Source organism: Nannospalax galili, unplaced genomic scaffold, assembly GCF_000622305.1.
Source record: "Nannospalax galili isolate Female #2095 unplaced genomic scaffold, S.galili_v1.0 scaffold543, whole genome shotgun sequence".
In the NCBI taxonomy this organism is placed as follows: Eukaryota; Metazoa; Chordata; class Mammalia; order Rodentia; family Spalacidae; genus Nannospalax; species Nannospalax galili.
In genome coordinates this window covers 3149426-3172037 of record NW_008352270.1, presented here as the reverse complement: position 1 = coordinate 3172037, position 22612 = coordinate 3149426, and the positions used below count along the sequence as shown (strand labels likewise).

The 22612-nt window shown below is 47.3% G+C and overlaps 2 protein-coding genes across 9 annotated transcripts in view; one reads left to right on the top strand and one right to left on the bottom strand.

Annotated features, from left to right (window-relative positions):
• The window catches only part of Sdccag8 (serologically defined colon cancer antigen 8), a 238012-nt gene extending 220893 nt beyond the window's left edge, over positions 1-17119 (top strand). For all 7 annotated transcript variants that reach the window (XM_017802232.2, XM_029554103.1, XM_029554102.1 and 4 more), the window contains 2 exons: positions 7335-7461; positions 15838-17119. In XM_017802232.2, the coding sequence (XP_017657721.1) occupies positions 7335-7461; positions 15838-15867 (157 nt within the window). In that variant the 3' untranslated portion in view covers positions 15868-17119. The remainder of the gene's footprint in view (positions 1-7334; positions 7462-15837) is intronic.
• The window catches only part of Akt3 (AKT serine/threonine kinase 3), a 263366-nt gene continuing 256552 nt past the window's right edge, over positions 15799-22612 (bottom strand). Inside the window, exon 14 of one of the 2 annotated variants that reach the window (XM_008849161.3) lies at positions 15799-16468. In XM_008849161.3, coding sequence (XP_008847383.1) covers positions 16311-16468 — 158 coding nt within the window. In that variant the 3' untranslated portion in view covers positions 15799-16310. Of the gene's footprint in view, positions 16469-19122; positions 21567-22612 lie in introns of those variants that run through there. The other variant, XM_017802236.2, reaches the window with a different exon arrangement.

Below are 22612 nucleotides of genomic sequence, written 5' to 3'. Positions count from 1 at the left end.
CAGCAAGGGGAGAAGAGACAAGGAAGTGACCCAGGCAGCCCCAGAAGCCCTGAGTGGGTCTTCTGGCAGCTCAGCTATCCTGGTGTTACTCGAGTCCCGCGAGATGGCAAGAGCGACTGCCTTCTCTGTACTGCGCTGTCCTCATCCACAACATGCAGAGGGTGACAACACCCACTGAGGGGACTGTGAGGACTGAGTTATTTAATGACTGTAAAATGCTTACATACCAGTCCCTCCCTCCTCAGCACTTAGTCAATATTAGAGCTACCATTGGGGATAGGACAAAGCTGAACATATTTTGCAGTTAAAATATTTGCACTTTTGAAATCCATATGCTGTTTGGAAAATGTCCTTAATTTTATGAGTAGACCCTTGTCCCAGGGAAAAGTGTGGGTCTGAGCCTTTGCCATACTCTAAGTCACCACAGGTAGGGGGCTCTGGCCTAAAAACAACTCAGAACAAAAGACATTTTACCATCACACCAAAATCTCCTAAACAAACTACCACAGTTGTTTGTAGGACGCACCCAGTGAATTGCTGACCATTTGAAACATCATGTGTGAGGATCCTAGCAAGAACAGGGAAAGAATGGGACTGTCCTGGAGAGTACAGGGGTTAGCCCACGGCACCTCGTGGGTAGCACCGTGCTAGGCTCCCAAGTGTTCATTTAGTTATACCTCAGAACTCACACACTGCATATATTTTCTCTATATCACATACAACATAGAAATTTAAGGATATGTGTTCGCTTGCTTTCACAGTATTCATAGCAAATGAATGTCTGAAGCAAGGACCAAAGCTGGCAGCTTGCACCACTTCTGTTTTGCATAAGCTATTTCTCGGCCCACTCAGCTATAAGGTTGTTTTGTATTTCACCACTTGCTCCATCTTATCCTGAAGTCTTGCATATTTTTCAAGAAATGCTGTTTCTGATAACGTCCTTGGGGTGTGGCTTTGAGGATGGCTGTTGGACCAATAGAGACGTGCTAGGCCCAGCACACATGGGTCTCTTGTGATTTTGATCTGTAATTGCACCCTTAGAAGTCTGGGCCTGTTTGTTGCCATGGTGACTGCTGTCGCTAACACACCTGAAATTCCTGGAAATGCCTTGCAGAAGAGCCTGTGCTGACCTTACTACCAGCATGGCCAGCTGCTTTCCCCAAGTCCCCATCCAGTCCAGAGGTGTCAGTTGTACACCTACAGGTCCAAAAGGTATGAGCCCTGTGCCCCAGATGGCACAATAGCACCTGCCTAGTACAGAGAAGTATGTTTCCTCATGGATGGGTCATTTCCTGTGAGAACAGGGAGTATTTCACAGGATAAGGACAGGAGGACTGGCTGCAACTCCCCAGGTGCCACAGCAATCCTGGGACAGTATGGATGGCCCCCATGACTGTACATAAGATAAAGGCCTGAAAAAGAAAAGTCAGAATGCAGTCCTTGCTCTGACCTGGGACTTTCTGGCTATTTCGAGCCTCAGTGCGCTTGCAGGCTGTCAGGGTGCCTTGCTGGAAGGGCTGCCACCTGAACACATTCCCACAGGCTCCTGACTGCCACCACACTGGCTCCCTTCACGACTGAACACTAGTAGAAGAAAAGGCTAACACAAAGGAGCCCCCACGGGTCAAAATGACAGAATGAGATGAGACCTGACACTGAAAAGCAGCTTCCTGTCCCTTGAGGAGAGCAGGAGGCAGGAGTGACCCTATGCACATCCTCTGTGGAGAGGACAGAAAGCTGGAAACCTCAAAGGCTACAGGTCTGTATATCCCGAGAGGGTGGAGGATTTGGATGTTACATCCCTTCCCCATCTAGCACCTTGGTGTCTCCAGTGGCTCCCCAGCCCACCTCACTGTTCTTACCCTTTCTCAGCTACTCATTGCCTTCTACCTGGGGAATATGTACACAGCCCTTCAAGGAAGGGGCTGGTCATCTTTCCCCAGGAGCCCTCTTCCTCCAGGCTACTCCAGGGTCTCTTTCCAATGACTGGAGCTCCTCTGACCCTCTGTTCTCCCTCTTGCTACTGCCTTTTGTCCAGCATCTCTAGACCGGCTTCTACCAGCCAGGCAGCTCCAACACCAGGTGGCATCTTACCTAAGCCTCTCAAACTCCAGACTCTTCCCTAGACCTCCATGATGGGCTTCTCTCCTGGTGTTCCGTCTACCCTTGGGTTACCCGGCTCTGTGTCTTGCAACTTCCTGTCCGTGGTGAGCCCTTAAACTTGGCAGTTCCCCACAGCCCTGTCCTGTACTCCCTTCCCTTTCTCTGTAGCAGAGGTGCTCTGCTAGGATATTGTGCGAGGAATATCTGCATTTTCAACAGCCTGCCCCAGATGAACACCTCTGTCCATCTTGCACTGTGTCCATGGTCTTAGCTCCTAGCAGCTTTGGCCTGCATGGCTGGAACTCCAGCCAAGCCCTTCACCTGACCCTAGACCACATAATTCTGCCCATGGAGACCCAAGAATCATGCTGACCCTGGATCTTCTACCCTGGCCTGTCCCCATCCTCTCCTGCTAAATGACGCCAGCACTGTGTGCAGGAAGTCCATGTACATTGGTTCACCTGCTGAGCTTCTCTGGACCCAGCATTACCTCACCCTGAGCAGCTGTGTCCTCTGGACCCACCACACTCCACAGCTCACTGCAGCTTTTGTAGTATGTCCCTCCTGCCAGAAGGCTCCTGTGCCTGGCCCCTGCCAGACCAGTACCACTCAGCTTTTTACATCCCAACCTGCCAGCTGAGTGACTTCGAACTGTCCCTGCCTCCGTTTCCTCATCCTGAAAGGGGAATGATAGTTCCTTGTGGATTCATGAGCGCTAAGGCTGCTACATTGGGAATTACTGAGCACATGGCCTGGCACAGTGACCTTCAGTGTGTGGTGAGCTTGGCGTGAGCCTTCCAGACTGTGCACTTGAGGTCTTCCTCCTTATGCCTTTTCTCCATTCTTCTAGAGTTCAGTATCTGATTCAATATCTGTTGGTCTTGTAGCAAATTACTGAGAATCCCTGGAGGGATGACCTTAGTGCTTGCTGTGGTTTGCCAGCTTGTGGCTCCCCTGACTCTGGGGAAACCTTTAAGAGGTGGGGCTCACTGAATGAACTTAGGTCACTGGGGGCTCAAGGGGATTCTGGGACCCTGGTCCCTTCATGTCTCTCTTTGCTTCCTGGCTACCATGTGAGCCACTTCCCTACACACTCCTGCCGTGATGCTCTGCCTCTCCACGACCATGAGCCAAAATAAACCTTTCCTCCTTTCAACTGTTTATCTCAGGCATTTGTAACAAAAACTGAAAGTTGACTAACAATACAGGTAGAAGTGTTCACCTCGGGTTGGTTGGTTTGGGGAGTTTCCTCAGTGAATTAACCAGCTGGGACTCTAGGCTCCACCAGTTACTCCTAACTTGCATGTTAACAGTTATAGTTAACCTATGCAAGGTAATTGACCTGTCGGCTTCAGTTTTCCCATTTGTAAAGTAGCGACGGTAATTCTAAGGTACCTCATTTGGATCATCTGTGGAGCTCTAAGTCCAGGGACTCAGCAAATGTGGGTGACTTCCAGCAGCTGTGCTACACTGGCTTTGAACTTTGGTCATCAAAAAATGTGTGCAGGGACCACCACCAAAAAGTTCTAAATATAGCTTATTTGTCTGTAGAATACTCCAAGTAATTTATGCTTCTGACTGATGGCAATAAAATATCCATTAAAAGAGTGCAAGCTTGGTTAGGAAATGTTTCTAAAATTAGCTTTTTAATTTAAAGAACCCGTTTTCCCAACATTTATAATGGGACTTCAGAGAGCTGCCACAGAAATGTATTTTAACATTTTTTTTTTTTTTTCTTTTTGAGATAGGGTCTCACGGTGCAGCTCCAATTGGCCTAGAACTCTCTGCATAGACCAGGTTGGCCACGTTGGCCTCATTCACAGAGATCTACCTGCCTCTGCCTCTTGAGTGCTGGCATTAAAGTCATGCACCATGGCACATAGCAATAAATCTCCTTTTATCTAAATCTGTTTTTACCTTTTTCAATTCATGTTCAGCTGGAGTTGTTTTTCACGTTTTTTGAGTTTGTGTGACTTCCTTGCTGTGTGTGGAGTGACAGTGTAGGAGCTGTTCCCTAAAACAAAGGGGTATATTATTTAAAAGGAGAAAAGTCATACCTGGGAGCAACTTTAGGGGGTTAAGTTGGTTTAAAAGGTGTGATGAAGCACAGCTAAGAGAACCAGCTACTTGGGAGGCAGAAGCAGAAGAATTGCTTGAGCATCATCGAGCCAGGGAGTTTGAGGCTAGCCTTGGCAACAGAGATCTAGGCAGGGGAATGGCTCTTCCAGGAGGGAGAGGAGGGAAGGATTTCAGTCTCAGGCCCTCACTCCTCACAGCAGGGGTACTTCTGCTGGAAACCCCTGTGCTCACAGCCAGAACTTCTCTTCCCTGCCCCTAAGAACTGCCAGGCTGTCCCTGGCTTTCAGTTTGCTTGTACTCCACTGAGCCCTGTCAGGGTGGGGCTCCACAGGAGGAAAGGGCGAGGGAGGACCTGGTCCTTCTCTGGCAGGAGCTGGCCTGGACTGCCTGTAGCCAGCCCTGTACTGCAGAGCAAGTTCCTGCAACACACACCTCCAAATGGGGCAGCCGTCCCTTTCAGGATCCCCAAACACATGCTGAACCCGTGAGGCACAGGAAGTAGGACCACATTGAGGATAGCCACTCCTGGCATCTTTTTGCCATAGACCTTCACAGTGTCTTTCATTCACCATATACTTCTGTTCCATTTGTTCTCAGCAGCAGGAAGCTGAAGGGTTGCTACCTCCATAGCTCCTAGCTGGCCCCTTCTACAACCCAGGACTTATTCCAAGGGGGAAGCCACCTTAGATGCTAACTATGATGCTTTTCACATGTTTGATTGTAACATGGAGGTAATAAACTGTCTGCTTCTCAGGAAAGAGGCTGCCAACTCCCCTGTGGAAGCCACTCTGGAAGCCCCTGCAGAGGAAACTTGACACAAGGGTGTATCAGCACCTTGCCTGGGCAGCAGGACTCCTGAGACAAGGCAGTCCACACAGTTTTCGGGGTGGCCTGTCCCTCTGTGGGGTAGCTTGGAGATTGGTCCTCCAAGAAGTCTGCCCTCTGACAGTGTATTGGGGTGGAGGCAAGTGGGCTTCCCTAAGCTGCAGTGCCTGTGGCTTTACCACTGGAGTTTTCCTCCCCCAAGGACAGAGGAAGGAAGGATATGGCACAGATGAAAAAAGCTTGGACTAGGCCGTGAGCCATTGCTTGGGGTTGATGGGGTCCTTGGGAGGAGAGCTAAGCCAGGCTCTTGTCCTGGTCCTTCCACCTTCTCAACACCAGCAGAGCGGTACAGGAGCCTGGGGGTGGGGTGAGGGGGACCTTGCACTGTGTGCACTGTGAGTGTGTGCAGTCCCAGGCTCTGCCCTGCTCTGTTGCTCTCATCCCTGCACTGTGGAAACACCCCCCACCCCCTACCACCACCACCCCCAGGTGATAAGTGCCCTGACCTTGGCATGACTGAAAATGGAGATCCCACCAAGTGTTTGCAGTAGGGGCTGGACTGGGACTCCTGAGCAAAGACTCCAGCCAGATGCATGTTAGGCAGAGCAAGGCAGCTTGTACCATGCTTTGCAGAGTCTGGAGGGAGTATGAGGAAAGTACTAGAGGGTTGCCAGGTCTCCCAGAATGCAATTGACTTGTGGCCAGCTGCTGTCCCAGTAAGCAAAGTATCCCAGTCCTAAGCAAGTCCTGAATGTGTGACTCTACATGTTGCCACGTGCTGAAGCCCATCTGGAACAGTGTGCAGGAGAGCCTGAAGTGTGGCATCTACAGGGCAGCAGCTGCAGGAAGGCCCAGATACCGTAGTTTGAAAGGCACCTGGAGCTCTTGATGTCCTTCACTTGTAACAATGACTTTGCTTCCCTTTGCTGCTCTTGATCACGTAGGGCTGAGGAAGAGCACACACCTCCCTTCTTTTCAGAGAAGCTCTGGGTGGCAGCTCAGCTCTAAATTTAACCCAAAGCCCCCTTCCAGGGCACGTGTGCTCCTGGCTGCAGGGAGCCGTCTGCGGACAGATGAGGATAATGGCTGGAGAGAATTAGTCTAGGGAGGAGAGCCCATCAGCAGAAAGACAAATTTAGGATCTTTGAAGACATCTGGTCAGCAGTACTGCAGCCCGTGACTGACAGGGATTAATAATGGAAACCCCTTAGTTCACTGTTTCCGAGTTCACTGTTTCCGGCGCTCCTCGCCCACTTCCCAAGCCAGGGCTGCTATCTGCTGTCTGCTCCGCAGCACAGCGGAGGCTTTCAGGCGCCTTATCTGTGACCTGTGCGTCGAAGGCTTCAGTTTTTTACGGAGGCAACTCAGCTGGGTGTTTTCTAATGGAAACTTGATGAGGGGCCTCCTGGTTCCTTACACATTTGCTGGAGTCTCATCCAGCTTAACAAGTGCTTGCCAGTGGACCCACTGCTTGCCGTGGCCCTCCCGGTGAGCTGCGTAGTTGACCCTCCACTTCCCTCTGCCACACAGAGCTTGGAACTTCAGGGTCCTCAGCAGTTCATGTATTGAAGCCCAGCCTGCAGTGCTATTGGAAAGTGATGAACTTTAACAGGTTGAGCCTCGTGGGAAGAAGTTAGGATCTTGAGGTTGTGCTCTTGAAGTGATAGTGGAACGCTGGCTCACGCTCATGCTCTCCATTTCCTGTCTCCAAGAGGTGAAGACCTCCTCTGCCTCATACTCCTAACATGAACTTCCATCATCAACAGACCCAAAGCAATACAGCTAACTAACCCAGAACTAAAACTTCTGAAATCATGAGCAACATGTCATCTCTTCCTCGTGTTGGTTTGTCATAGCAACTGTGTATTAGTTACTTTTCTGTTGTTGTGATACAACACCATGACCAAGGCAGCTTAGAGAAGGAAGTGTTTACTGGGTTTATGGTTCCAGAGGGATAAGAGGGTTCCATCGTGGTGGGGAGGCTTGGCAGGAATAGAGGAAGTGGCTGACACATCTTCAAGCACACAAAGGAAGCAAAGAGAGACACTGGAAATGGGCAAAGCTGTATACTCTCAAAGCCTACCAGTGACATGCTTCCTCCAGCATGACCACACATCCTAAGGTTCCTTGACACCCCCCACACACACACTTACAGCACCACCAAATGGGGTCTAAGTGCTCAAACACTTGGAGCCTATTGAGGACATTCTCATTCAAACCACCACAACTGGAAAGTTAACAGGTACAGTTGACAGAGCTAAAGCCTGCCCCTGTCCTCTGCTCTTCAAACTGCCCACCTCTCAGAACCTCTCATTCTTTTTCTGCAGGCTCAGGCAGCTGGATAAACACAGCCAGGCTACAGCCCAGCAGCTGGTGCGGCTGCTCAACAAGCAGAACCAGCTTCTCCTGGAGCGGCAGAACCTATCAGAGGAGGTGGACCGGCTGCGAGCCCAGGTAGTGAGCCAATCCCGGACAGGGTGGGAAGACACACAGAGCAGCTGCAGCCCAATTCAGAGTGGGAACAGACACAGGGACCCCTGTGACTCAGCTACCAGGCCGACTCAAGACTACATGAGAGCACACACAGACTGGGGGCATGGAGGAATGTAAGTTGAGGCCTGTCCCCCATGAGACTCGGGTCCACACATCATGGAGCCATAACAAAGGTGACCACACCAAGCAGGAACATTGCTGGGGAAGAAGGGAGTGGGGAAGCAGAGATCAGGGTGGACATGTGGAGGAGGCAGCTGAGAACAGCCCCTGAGGCCCAGAGGGCTTTAACAATGGTAGAGTGAAGAGGTATCCCCAGGTTGGGAGGTCTCATGTGGAATGCAGACTTCTTATCCTAATTCAGTGGTAACAGGGCTGAGGTGGTGGATGCTCACAGAGTACCCAGTGGTCCTACCCATAAAACATGCACTAACTATGCATGCTTAACGAGCCAGCAAGATTGATTACTGTCTCCATTTTGAAGATAGGGAAACTGAGGCTCAAACAAGCTTATTCAGCTAGCAAATAGGGACACGGCAAATGGAAGCTAAGTCTGACTCAAGCCCAAGCTGTCCCTGTTCAGGTTAGATAATGGTGGAAGAGAGTCCAGGTGCGTTGGATGGGCGGCATGAAACCTCTGTTCTTCTAAATTGCTTCTCTTTCTAGCAGAGAGGCTGTGGTTTTTGCCCCATGGAGCAATTTGTTGATAAAGAGGTGGGTCCGGGGCTGTGAGCAGCCCCTGCCTTTCCTTGGGGTTGCACCCAGGTGCTCAGCGAGTGCCCCAGGGGACTCCATACTGCTCATGCTTGGAATGATTAGTGGGGAAGCATCAGGAAGTGAACATGAGGGAAGCCCGGCATCTCATTCTCCTCCCAAAATGGCCTCAAGCCTATCATCCCAGGCTTCTCCACTCAGCCTCTCCAGTCCTGCCATAAGGTACTTGCTGTTCACAGCTGCAAAAGAGCCCAGTTGGACATCAGGCAGAGAGCTGAGGCCCTGGGTAGAAGAGTGGGTGCTGTCTGGGACTGGAGGGCTAGAGGGGAGCAGGCCAGCAAGGTCTGACCATACACTCTTCCACACTGCCTAGAATGTACGTAAGCAAACAAAGAGGAATTCTGGTCATACCTGACACACTCCAAAGCATGTCGGGGAGCAAGGGCCAGGAGCCTCCATTTAGAAGCTATTAGGGAAATTCTGGGGACATGAAGAACCTCTCTGAGCCACAGTATTATCTCTACTATGGGCATTATGAATCCTGGGGGTACTGAGGTGATGTCATACTCGTCCAGATCTCAGGGACTTATCACACACTCAGGGCCACTCCCACCACCTTCCTGAAAAGGTCCTGTGGGGTCAGCAGTGACAGGACACCTTTGTTTTCCCTTGCCCCCTGGTTGTACCCAGTGCTAAGTGCCTTGCCCCCCAGCAGAGAAGCTTGACTTTGGTCACAGCCCAGCTCCGTGGGCAAGTCTAAGGGAGGTCTGGCCAATTAAAAGTTCAGAGTCACTAAAGCCACTAGTGGTGACTAGGTAAGTAACTAGGCTGCTGTCACAAAGATGGAAAGAACAGGACCCAGAGCAGGGCTGAATCTTCTGTCCCCCTCCTCTGGACTCCAGGTCCTCCTCTAGGTCACCATACCACCGGCCTTGCCTTTGACATCTCATCTGCCTACTTTACAGCACACACAGATCTTAACATGGACTCTACATATTTAGCAGCCTGTTTCTAGGTTTTAAACACTTGGAATTGCCAAATTCATCACAAGATATGGACTCTACATATTTAGCAGCCTGTTTCTAGGTTTTAAACACCTGGAATTGCCAAATTCATAGCAAGATATGCCCAGAATGCGTTTAAAAGAAAGTGCTCCCAGAAAGTCATAGAGCTATCCTCCCTTGTGCAGTCTGATACTGGCCCATCCGGTGCATCTCTGGAAGCCTTTTCATATTGAAATACAATACTTGAGTTATTTTAAGGTGACATGACAAAAGAAATTTGGCAGAGGTAATGCTGGCTCTAGTTGTAAATGCTTGGAGAGGTGAGAAAGGCCAGTCTGGTTTTGCAAGCTCTCTACTGTGTCTAAACCCAGATCCTACTCTTTCAGCACAAGTGTTATAGTGGTTCCTGTGTACTGGCTCTTGGTGGCCTTGGGCCTCTGTGATGCATTTTTGCCACAGAATCAACCTGAAATATGAACTAGGTTTCAAAGGAACCCTAGGAGTGAGCAGGCCAGTTTGACTGAGTCTGTATTTTGGGAAGAAGTGACTCCTGGGGGCTCTGCAGTGAGCAGCTGTGCCTTGGCCTCTCCTCGGCTAGGCTCCTGGGCATCTGATACGTACAGCTGCCTTTGCCTCCAGTGTGGGGATGGTGTAGCTGAAGGCTTCCATGTTCTCAGCCTGGATGAATTAAGCATAATAGCTTAATTTTGCATGTCAAACTCTGAAAATCTCTGTCTGCTCAGTACCCAAAAGAGAATGGATATTTTCTGGCCTGGGCAGCTGCTCTGGAGCTGAGTCACGTACCTCACATTGGCTCTGCGTCCTAAGCCGCTGGCCTGCACAGAGGACGGATGGTGGGCTCGGGTTGGCCTGCAGCCTCCAACAGGAAATGTCTTGTTTGGAAGCTTTGATTATTCTAAATGGCTTCTGCCTAAATTTTGAATCACACACAGCCACATGTGCCTAGAGGGAACCAGTTCTGATCATGATTGTGCCCCAGTGTCACTTCTGACTTGAAAGCCTTTGTGGCTGGTATGTGGCAGGTGAGTCATTGTCCTGGGTTTAGGGTGGCCCTTAGGCTGGGCATGTGTGTGGTGAGCTAACTCAGCACTAACTAAAATAGTGGCTTTCCTAAACGGCTGGCTCATGCTGATGGAAAACTTTTAGAAAAGGGCCTTTAGAAGGTCATCAAATGCTATGTCCTTGTGAACATGACCGTACTAGCCTAGCCTTACCCTGGCTGGCCCCTTTGGCTTCTCTGCCCTCACAACCTGTCTCTGATGTGAGGGCTTCGCCAACTGCCATGCTTTCTCTCCCTGAAGGCTTGCCTGGCCAGGGGAAATCAGAACTAGTGGTAGTGTGGAGGTGGCTTGTAGGTGAGAGCCATGGGTCCCAGGGGGACTGGGAAAGGCCTGACAGCTTGGAGTAAGGTCAGGGGTCAACAGCCCAAGCCTGGGGGCTCTAACATCTGGCCAGGAAGGGCAGAGCCAGCTGGTGAGGAAATAAAGAGCCTGTTCCTAGGGAGAACGAATCTAGGAAAGAGAGGACAGAAACAGTGTCCGCTGAGAGGGCTGTCTCAAATGGCAAGAGTTTGCAGGTTTGTGTACTTACTGGTTTAGGACTCTGGTTTCAGCTGCCTGGCATTCTCCGATAGCTCGGATGGCTGTCACCCTGAGCAGGCTGCCTATTCCGTCCTCAGTGTTCAGTCTGGGGAGGGATTCCCTTTGAGTCCCTTCTTATGAATCACTAACAGTTTAGAAAACAGAGTCGGAAGCTGCCGTGTCAGTGGTTAATCAGTTGGCCCTATGACTTTTAAGCATTCTTGGCAGCAAATGTACTTTCTAATTTGATTTAAAGTTGTGCACGGATCCAGCAGCCATATGTGATTATATTCAAGATCATCGACATTATCTCATTACACCAAAGGACTCATTGAATAGAGTTGAAAAACAAGCACGAGAGGCAGACACAGATTCCAGGGAGGGGAGGAGAGGCCTGCTCTGACTAGAAGCAAATGCTGGACGGACTGAGGCTGGAGATGGGTTAGCTCAAGGGGGGGTGAGCCAGACTCCGCTGGCCGAGGGGAGCAGGGAGTCAAAGTGAGGACTAGAGGTGGTCACTCTGCTTTGTCCTCCCAGAGCCCAGGGGCTTTGCCCAGCTGACTTAAGGGCCCTTCCACAGCTAACTACCTGCAAGACAGATGGTGCCTTACGAATAGAACAGAAAATACACTGAATAAAATAAATTACAAAGCCTCCTCCTGAACCAAGATTTTTTGGAAAGAATTCTAAATAGATGAAAACAAACAATTTGATTTCAACCAAATTGTTGTTTTTTTGTTTTTATCCCGATTTTCACCCGAATTGTCAGTCTCAAAAATAAACACTGATACATTCCCAGAAAATATTTTTCAAATAAAAACTGACTCTGTTAAAGTTTGCCCTGATTCTTTCAAAACTGTGTACAAGACACTGTCAACCAAAGTGACTTGCATATTTTCTTAAATAAACTTGAACATATGCAGCTAAAATGTCATTAACTCCCTGCTGCCGGGGTGTTTTTAGAGTGACATAAGACCCCGGGAGCTGCAGTTCTCACATAAGGGTTCCTCGACCCTCACAGAAACGACCCCAAGCAACTGAAATAGTACGTACTTTAGGTTTTTTTTCTGTTTGTTTTTTTTTTTTTTTTGGTCTGAGTGCCCTCTGTGTAATTAATACTGAAAAGTGCACTGGGCTTCATTTAAGCCAAGCTTGATCTCAACAGTTCACTTTGTTCAAGAATGAGTTCTTTCAGAAGAGGAATCATGGAAGAAAAATAAGTTGAATTTTATATTGCTTCAGATACATTCGCTCCACTTATTGCTTCTGAGTTAGACATTACATTTTTGCAATATAAATTCACAATCAAGATTTTAAAGGGAGCTAAATATTTTAATCCAATTAGACAAGTGAACAAAACACTGAATATTACATGTAGTGTAGATAAGTGGTTCTTGCCTTTAAAAGACTGTAATTCCGTCACATCACAACCCCAAATGTCAATGTTGTCTTCATTTTTAACGCTTTCAAACACAAGGCAGCCAGAGGCTCCACTTTCTACTGTTGGTGACACTGTCTGTCCTTTGGGAATTCTTAAACTCTGTTTACCATGGAAACATGATTCACACAGAACAGACACCTGCCCATGTGCAAAGGAGGTGCCCAGGACTGTGGCACCCATGGGAACCAGAAAATGACACTTGACCCACTGAGGAGTTTCAGTGCTGAATGGCACTCTGTAGATAGACCCACAGACCGACCTGCAGGTGCACAGGCATCCCTGGACCCCCAAAGAGCTGCATCCCATCACATGGAAGATCCCCCATGTCCCAAGGGCAGCATCTCCACCCACTGTGTGTTCTCTTTGCTCTGGCTTCTGTAGAGGCAACAGAGCCAGTCCCTCAGGAAGGGGTGACAGGGCTGTCAGAGGCCCAGCCAGGTGGCCAGTAGGGAGGGGTGAATGTTCTTCTGTGGTGACCTGGCTGTGAACTCCTGTCCTACTTGCAACTAGCAATGTCTCTAGCTCTAGAGAGGCCCTGGCAGTAGCTCTGACTTATGCTAGGGAGGCCACTCTGGGATTTGGAGGCACACCAGAGTTGTGAGCATGGTAGACACTTGCTAAGCAAGGTGTCCCTCACCGCCATGCCCCACTGTCTGTTGCACATGGACAGGATGCTTTTCTTCCTGAACTGGTCTGTTCTACGTTACCTCCTACTGTGCCCTTCATAATACTGTCATGCCAGCTGCTCGGTTCTCCTGCCTGGATGGGCCAGAGCAGGTGGAAAGGATCATGGTAGGATCTACACTTGAAGGTCACCTGCCTAGGGCAGATCCATGTGGCCAGCTTCCCTATAAGAGGGAGCCTAGCCTGGGGTGATGCTGAAGTGTGTGCCATCAGTGCCATCACAGCACATTTGAGGGGCCACTGGAGAGAAGTCACTTCCTATCCTCCTGAACAGGTGGAAGAGTACAGCCCAGAAATGGTGTGGTGGAATGTGGAGAAGTAGAGAGGATGAGTATCCCAGGGTAAGGATTGGAGGACCCAGAGCTCTGTGACAGGAAAGGGAGGCAAGCCACAAAAGCAGCTGCCCTGTACATACCTTTCTCCTCAAGAAGCAGCTCTAAGTGCCCCTGGGGGAGCACCTGCCCTTTTTAGTAGATGCCTACTGCCAGAGGCGCAGCAACGGTATTTGGGATAGTGTGCATACAGAAAGCAGGAAGGGGTGTTCACTTGAAGAACTGCCAGAGGATGGGGTGGGAAGACCAGTCTGGGCCACACAGTGAGACTGCTGGAACATTCAGGGTTACCCAGTGCAACTCACTTGTGAAACTCCAAGCTTACAGTAAAAATTCAGAAATAAATTATGCAGAATAACGAGGGTTTGTGAAGAAGGCTCTGGTAGGATTCAAAGTGAGAACCAGTGAATAGGTCAGCAACAGTGAGCCCATAGGAGAAAACACAGGACAGTGACAGCCCACTGCAGATGTGGCCACACACCTAGGAAGGCCACAGGAGCAACAGGTTGGGAGGGAGAATGGAACATGGTTGTCAAAGGGTCAAGCTGCAGTTCCAACTGACTCTCATTCCCTAGACATGCACCTGCTCCTAGGACCACAGTGGCTGTGGTGTGGAGGGTAGAAATAAGCATCACCAATACCCCTGAGAAGTAATGGCAGATGATCCAGATCCTGGCAGTAACTCCTGCTTCCATATCTCTGGGTAGTTGCATGGTGAGATGAGGGCAGCTGAGAAATGTCACTCTTGCAGCAGTGTAGCAGCCCCACTCAGGCCGATACTTACTGGTACTTATTGTGGGTCAGGCACTACAGGGGCACTGGGGACCAAGTGTGAGGAGCATGAGGGTACAGAAAGCCTTCCAAACAAAAGCCTAAAACTGATGGGACACAGTGCCTCTGCTCCAGGAGCACAAATCCAGGTGACTCTGGTGTGCTCCTATTCAGACCTCACAGCTGTGGCATCACAGGAGGTTGTCCCTTGTCAGCAGAGCAGAACAGGGGTAGATCAGATGATGATACATTACCAGATAATCTCAAGCCTATGGGTACTAGAAAACACACTATGAGAAATGAGTTATTGCTGGGTTAAAAAGACACCCTGCCACATTCTACTTTCGGCCACAGGTCCTTGCCACTGCTCTGAACTTGAACTGGGGCTGGGGGATTTTTCTACTCAAGTTCATTCACTTCCATCTTTTGAAATATGCCTGTCATGATTTGTGCTGATCGCTCTTCAGTCATTAGCTTCTTAGGTTAGAAGCTGCTGTGTCTAAGGATCCAGACCATCTGCTTGGCCATCCACAGAGCACATGGGAGGGCATCTAGCCAGTGACTTGGAACCACACTTGGGTCAGTTCAGTGCAGGCTACGTGGCAGCTTAGTGGAGACCCTGTGCCTGCTGGCCACAGCTGGTGGCAGGCTGTAGTGAATGGTAGACATTGTACGCCACCCGCCCCCCACGTAAGGGTCTGAGGACAGAGGTCCTGTGGGCTCTGAGGGATCCTTACTTCTCTGACATAAGCACTCCTGCACTTCCCTGTCTTCGGCCACAGACCCACCTGCATTCCCTATAAGGTTGCTGCACTCAGGATCTTCAGTCCTGTGAGGAAACCATTCTGTTCACACGCTGGGTCATTAAAACCTGTCACCATGATGCTCACAAGGGGACGTGTGCAGCGCCCTCCTTGGGATGCTAGCTCCAGGCCCTGGGCTCTGGTTGAAGATGGCTCCCACTGACCCCAAGGCTAAGCTGGCCGTGGCCTGTATTGCACTGACCTATCCAAGTGAAAACTGCCGTATGGCGCTCCTCAGACCGGCACAGCACTGTGCCTGGTTATTTTCCACTGAGGTCACTGCACAGCCAGGGAGATGTTCTCACACACTGCCCAGGTGTGAGGGCAATCAGCATATGGCATGGCATTCAGAACTTTCCTAAGCTGTGGTTCTCCCCCATGCCAACATGAACAACACTTTAGAAATGTTAAACATCTGTTTAAAACTAAGAGACTTCAGTATACCAGACATCACCCTCTTGCACACAGTGGGTTTTTGTATGAAAATGCGTCTATGTTACAAGAAATTGCAGCTAAAAATCCAGACTTCAGCTCACCAGGAATTCAGTTTACCAGGAATTTCTTAGAGGTTTCTGGATGACATCCTAATTTTGTTCTACTTTTGCCCACCATAATGGCAGATCAATTTTCTAGTAAATAGAGTCTGGCACAAATCAACATCTACACTGGCCTGGTGTAGGGGACTCTGTTTACCTGGTAACCATCAGCTGTCCTTTTTTAGCAGGTATACAGGCCTGAAGTACAGGCCACTTTCAAACAGAAAGCATTGAAAATACTTTGCCTGATATTCGTACACAAAAAGGTTTTTGGTCTCTGGTGAGGAGAGAGGCACAAACTTTTAATACAGTTGGCTATTTATAATTTCCGTATTTTTAGCAACAGAAACTTTTTCTCTAAAACTTTAGTAATAAAAGGTGACCAAACCAGCAAATGAGAAAACAAATACCCAAGATCTATTTAAACTTACTTTTTATTATCATTTTTTTCCAGTTACCCAGCATGCCACAATCTGATTGCTGACCTGGATGAAACAGAGTGAAATAAATGATTTACAAAGAGATATTTACATTCATCTGATTTGTACTTAATGTGCCACAATGCACCGCAACTTCCCCAGGGCAACACCACTGGGACTGCAGGGGCCCAGTCCTCACACCGGGTTGGTCCCTGTGCTACAGACAGGCAGGTGCTGCAGCCTGCATCTGGACGGGGCTAGCTGGAGTGTGTGCTCACGACAGCTTCAAGTCACTGTTTTGTGTTGTTTGTATGCCAGAGTATACACAGGGATTTTAATAAATTACCTTTCTAAAGACTTGAATGTTATGTTTCCTTTTCACTTTGTAGTAGTGATGAACAAAACACACCAAAAAGGCACATATTTAAGTAGGCCGAAGAGTATTAAGGATCAGAGTTTCCTCCTGCCATTCACTTTTCTTTCCCTTTTTGTGATTAGATATTTTAAATCAATACCCAGTATTTACCATCAAATTAATGTGTGCAGATTCAGGAAGCACTATGCATTCTTTCCATTTGTGAACAACAGCCACCCCCCCACCCAGGCATCTTTGGCTCGATGGTGTCGGATTTTTATCTTCAATAGCAGTATTTGAGAGAGAGGAGCCTAGAAACGAACATATGTGAAATTAGAAAATTTACTTAGGCGTTATATCAAATATCTGTACACAGATCATATTTTTACTCTAAAATAGTATTTCTACTATACACAGTCAAGCCCTCAAATGCTTTAAAGGAATAAAAATGGACATTGGAAGGTCTGGGGGTACAGCTCAGTGGTAGAGTACTTGCCCAGCATGTGTGAGGCCCTGGGTTCCTTCCCAGCAAAACATATGCACACACATGCACACGCACACACACTGAAATGTGGTGTTCAAGAGTGACAATGAAACACTAAGGGCCAGGCTGTGTGCTGGATAAGCCCAAAGTCATACCGCTCTCCCCACTAGCAACCCAGCAGTGCCAGCCTCTCTGTCCAGACCACTCTTTCCACATGCTCAGTACCAGCCTCTCTGTACAGATCGCTCTTTCCACATGCTCAGCCTGCCCCTCACAATCATGCAGCTTAGGCCGTAGAGGTGGTGGCCTGACCATGCACGGGCCATCCTCATCTCTGGGGCATGTCAAAGGTGCAAGCCTGAAACAGAACTTCTAAGGGAGTGTGAAGTTTCTGATTTCATTCTATGTGCTAGACATAAAGCTGTCACACATTTTAACTGTCCTTAATTCTGTTTTATGTATACGTGAATAAATTATACAATATTCTAAAAATAGCACCTTTAAAGAATTATAGAGGTCACTTTATTTGCCTCCTGGATCTGTCAACCCCAGTGGTTTCTAAGTACAGCACATTTAAGAATGTCCCCAAATTTAGCTGTCACACACACACACACACACACACACACACACACACACGGCTGGTCTCCAAAGTCATGCCTTTCTGGCTATACCACAAAAGCAAAGCCAACTTCTACAAAAGTATCTCATGAGGTAAAATTAGAAATAGGCCCCATCTGAAACAATCCAGCGTAAATCAGACTGTTACCTAGCCGTTATAACCATCTACTACCCATATCTACAGTTATAAATCACCATCAAGTGTTGAAATACACTTAGGAAGTGTGCAGAGCAGTACATTATCAGGAAGACATTAAGGATAAACTACATTCCTTAAGAATGAATCCTGGGTCCACACCATTATTAAGACCTCAGGGGTCTGAGATCTACTCTGTCCCTGGCACCCCAGTAGGTGTGTCTTGAAACCTAGTGCTGACAGGCCATGGCTACTCTCAAGCCCTTCATCTGTTTGTATAATCATGCTATTGCCATTTTGCTGATGTAAAAATAATCCCCCAAGTGTTTTAAGGGGAATTTACATCCTTTCCTGTCACACCTTCATATAGCATTGGTTAATACCAGTTGGGGCTATTATTAATCTTTTTTTCCAGAGAAGAACAGAATTTAGTTTTCTGAAATTACAGAGTCACATCCAACAACAACAAACAGAGAAGTAGGAGATTGACATAGTGCTTTATTTAAGCTGTCTGTACGAAGGGAAATGATGTGCATCCCTATCAGATACGTGTAAAAATACTAAGGGTGTACAGTGTACAAAACCAGTTCAAAGCAAGGGAAGGAAACTTGGTCTCTGGCTTGCAGAAGAATGGAAGGATTTGAGAATAAGAGATCACATCCAGAAGAGTTGTAAATTTAAGGTGGCAGACTGTAAAGACCTCTTTTAAAAAAAAATTTAAGCATATTGACATAGTGCTTTATTTAATGTGTCTGTACAAAGGGAAATGATGTGAATCCTTATCAGATACATGTAAAAATACTAAGGGTGTACAGTGTACAAAATCAGTTTCTTGTAGTTATTTTGCATCCTGTGGGTCATATGAGTAAGGAAATGAACAGCTTTAATGTGACCAGCAGTGACTGACAGTGACACAGTTTCTGGGTTCACGGCTATGTCTGCTTCAAACCCTTAGCCAGATGACCAGGTCGTGCATGGACCTGGTGAAAGAACTAGCAAGTCAAGAAATGTCACAAACTATAAAGCTACAGGGAGGTAACTCAATTACCAATTTAGAGGTTTTCTTTTTATTTAAATAAATACATTTCATGCTTGCCTGTAATGCACTACCAGGAGCAAGATAAGGAGATTCTAATGTAGACAGTACAGACGGTAGCAGCAAAGTGTGTACACTGAGGTGTAGTAGAGACCCTGCAGTTAGTAAGGAAGGCCCTTCCTTTGTACTCTAGAAGTGGCCCTGCAAGAACAGTCAGCTTCAAGAAGCCGGAGATCAGGTGTGGGGAATGGAAAATACTGGAATAGTGCTATGTAATTAGTGTAGAAAGCAAAGCTCGGAGCAACCTTGCCAACAATCTAAGCAGAAGTGGCCAATTTCCTCCAAGATGGCTGCATTTATGACAAGAGGTCAAGATGGAGTTGGTAGCTGGAGTCGCAAAGCCAGAACTGCATCTGGACGCCCTGATTCCAGGTTTCAAGCCGTTCCACCTGCCAGAATGCAAAGTTCCAGCCAAGGGCAACGCAGGTGAGCGTCCTAACCTCCCTTTCCACACCTCTGTGTTCTGTTGTACCTCTGCCATTTTAACTGAGATCTGGGGGTACAAGGAAGGCATTCTTGAAATTAAACCCGAGAACACACCTGGCGTGACACTCAGGGAGCGAGGAGGGGGATGAGCAAGCCCTCGCATGGCTGCAGAACCAAGCACCAGCTGTGAGGAGTGGCCAGCCTGCAGCACTGTCAGCACCCCCTCATAATCTCTACGAAGTACCCTTGGCCAAGGTCAGGAAATCACCTTAAGACTTGGGGAGAATGACAGACAGAAGCTGTGTGCTTAGTGTACAGTGTCTGCTCCCTCTGAGGGATAAATGCTCTGAACATCAGCCAGGCTCAGCTTGCTTTTCTTCCTCTCACATTTCTTTCAGAACGGACGCAAGACAACTTAAAGGACATGCCTTCTAGTCTACTTTCTTGTCAATGTGAAACTTTCGGCATAATTCCAGGTGGGAGAAAAGGCTACAGATATTAAGAATTAACTTCCATTTCCGTTAACTTCCTACTTAATACTAAGGATGAACTTTCTCAGGTAGAAACATAAAAAATAGGATAAAATCTATGTCTGAATATGCCTTAGCTGCCTTAGTTAAATGCCCTTTAACCCAGTCAGTCCCAGTGGCCGGCCCACTGCCAGCAGTGGCTCCAAAGCTAGAAATCCACACTTTCTGTGCCAAGAGGCTAAGACATCTGCATGAGAATATGGTTCTTCCTACTCAGAAGTTGCCTGCTCTTTCAGACTATGCAATAATACTATGTCATGCTGTAGTCTTCCATTTGGGAGCTGTCAGTAACTAGAATACATTTCCATGATCACTCCTTGGAGCAGGGGCCCTCCTGCTTGCTGCAAGAAAGGCTTTGCTCCTTGGACTTCATAGCCTGCTTTGGAAAATGTCAGCTCCTAGCACCAAAGGGTATAATCTGAAGATCATCATGAATGAAGGAGAAAGATGAGGTTTGCATACATGTCCCCTCTCAGTGAGAAATGTTGGGATTGGGAGACATGAGTATGTACAGAAAAAGAAAAGCTAGAGGTGCTTGGTTTTGTTTTGTTGTTTTCCCTGATGGCTTCATTCAGTGATGAATGTACCTTGATCAGAATAAACACACCAGGTCTTATCCTTTTCTGCCTACTGTGTAAATATTTGTGATGTGTTCATTTGCCAAGTTCATTTCTCTCATCATTTAGGTCTTGGCTTTCTTCATTACTTTATGCCAGGCCATCCTCACACTTCGATTCTCAAGTGAGCAAACCATCAACATCCATTTGATCCACCAACCCCTTGACACAGGTAGTTGGGGATTTTCTCATTTCAGCACCAAGAGGTTAAATTACAGCATCTCTTCTCCCAAATCCAGATTCGAACCAATAGATATAATTTCAGAACCTTATCAATTTTTTTTACATAGGAGAAAAAGTGCATGATTCTAAATGGGCATGTACATTCCTTGCACATGGGTCAAAAGAAACTGCAGTCAATTTCTTGTGAGTTGGAGCTGTGTTTGCTAACATGACATACAATTCTCATCACTAAAAAATAAATACTACTGCAATATAAACAAAATCATAAAAGGACATTCAAAGTTTTAACGTCTGAGAAAAGCTAATTCACCTGTAACTGAAAGTAAAATCTTTAAAACTGATAAGGCAAACACCTGTTCACCTTGGTGTATAGATTTTGGTGACAGCAGGATCATTATACTGTCTACATTCTTCAGCCATCAGAGGTGATAAATATCAAGAAGGGGAAATGGTTGCCAAGCCCGGAGGAAAACACTCTCTGGTACCAAGTGTATCATAAGACCCTCTAGGTGACTGCGCGTGCACCTTGAGTTCTTGGTAGAACAATGTCCATTTGCCTGTGAAGTCGGGGCGAGGTATCCACAGGTGACGCTGGGCTTCCTCTACATTATCCAGCAGGAATGAAAAGCACATGTATCTCATCAGCCCTTCAGTTCTATCTCAACGCTTCCTAATGAATTCCAGCCAAATCTCAGTGACTCGCACCTACTTCGTGCACTGATCAGATGTGCACTGCTAAACTTCTGAATACACATCACCACCCTTCCACAATTGCTTGTTCAGAAATATAAACTAAATCTTAGTCTAATTAGTTCTTGATTTATCTTCTAGAAAGTTACAAAATGTACCTAGAATCAGTGTATCTCATTTAGCCTTCACTGCTAGGGAACAACGAAAACTGAAAGATCAAAAGATGACAGTGATGCACACGGACAGTGACGGGCCATGACTCCCAAGACTGTAGACGTGCTTCTTAAGTTGCTAGGATAGTAAGACAGCAGCAGCAACAGCATGAGACCTTAGACTGAGATACAATTTCATGCAAAAACAAAACTGGAGTGCTTGTGTATATGTGTTTTCATGTGGGTGAAAGGCGGTGGGGGTGAAGACCCTTGGCTGGTCAGGGATGTTGGAAGGTGCCCCTGCTATCTGTAAGAGCGAGGACTGGTGGTGATGTCCAGAAATCGTTCTCAGTAATAAATCTAAGATGACAGTGAAGCAACAGAATGAGACTTATTCTCGTCCACTCGCAGAGTAGGAGAACTGAGGGAAGTGTGGCCGCCGCTCGTTGTCCATGCAGTCCATGCCATCTTCATCATCTGGGGGCAGGAAACAGCGATGGTCATTAGGGTCATTATTATCTCTGGCCTATAGGCATACAGAGGCAGTAAGTGTCATAAACTTGTGTTTATGAAATATATCCTTTAAAAATTATGACTGAACATATGATCTATGAAGAAGTAATACTATAAAATCCACTCCAAGCTATCAAAATTTCAAGACTCAGAGACACTTGTAAAAAAATAATTACTGAAGAAAACAGAATTCTATATTCAATCATCTTTTCATTTTTGGGAACCATACATGTCTAAATTACAGAAGTCATTGAACTCTACAGAACCTCTTAGCACATGTCTTCAAGTGCTTGTATTGTTTTCTTCCTGGAGATCAAGGAATGACTGCAAAATAAAGCTTCTTGGGCAATTTTACTCAACATCTAGCATCTGCTTATCTCACTGTTCCCAATTCTCCTGTGGAATAGAAACCAAGATAAAGATGAGATGACCAGGTGGTAGCATTTACCTCCTAGCTCATCAAGAAAAGCTAGCAGAGGAGTCAGAGGGCCCTGGAGCAAGGTACTGAGCTGCTCCTTTCACCTTTCCTGTTTTTATGTATTTAAAAGACACAAAGGATCATGCATCCTCTTCCCCTAGTACATGGGAATCCTCAGTCACTAAGCTCTTCTGTGGGCGTGGCAGTATTTGATCACTAGGTCAACACCAGGTGGGCTCCCTCCCTAGGTACACTGCAGTAGGTGAGATCTAACACACCAGGCAAGGTTTGTAGAGGACATGGACTACCCTCTGCAAACAGACCACTTGCCCTGCCAGCATCAGAACCAAGGATGCAAAACCCGCTTTCCTTACAAGTACACATTCAGAACCAAGCTGATAACATGCATCTTCTAGATCAAATTCTTTATCTGTGTGAAAGCTAGGAGGAGCTGAGGTTGAGTCGCAAGGCTTAAAACCTCTACAGAAAAGGAAACTGATGTCATAATGTTCAGCTCTGACATGTGCCAATCACATCACACAAACAGTTTTCCCACTAACAGCTTTATTTTGCTAAGTATTCCTGCACAGCA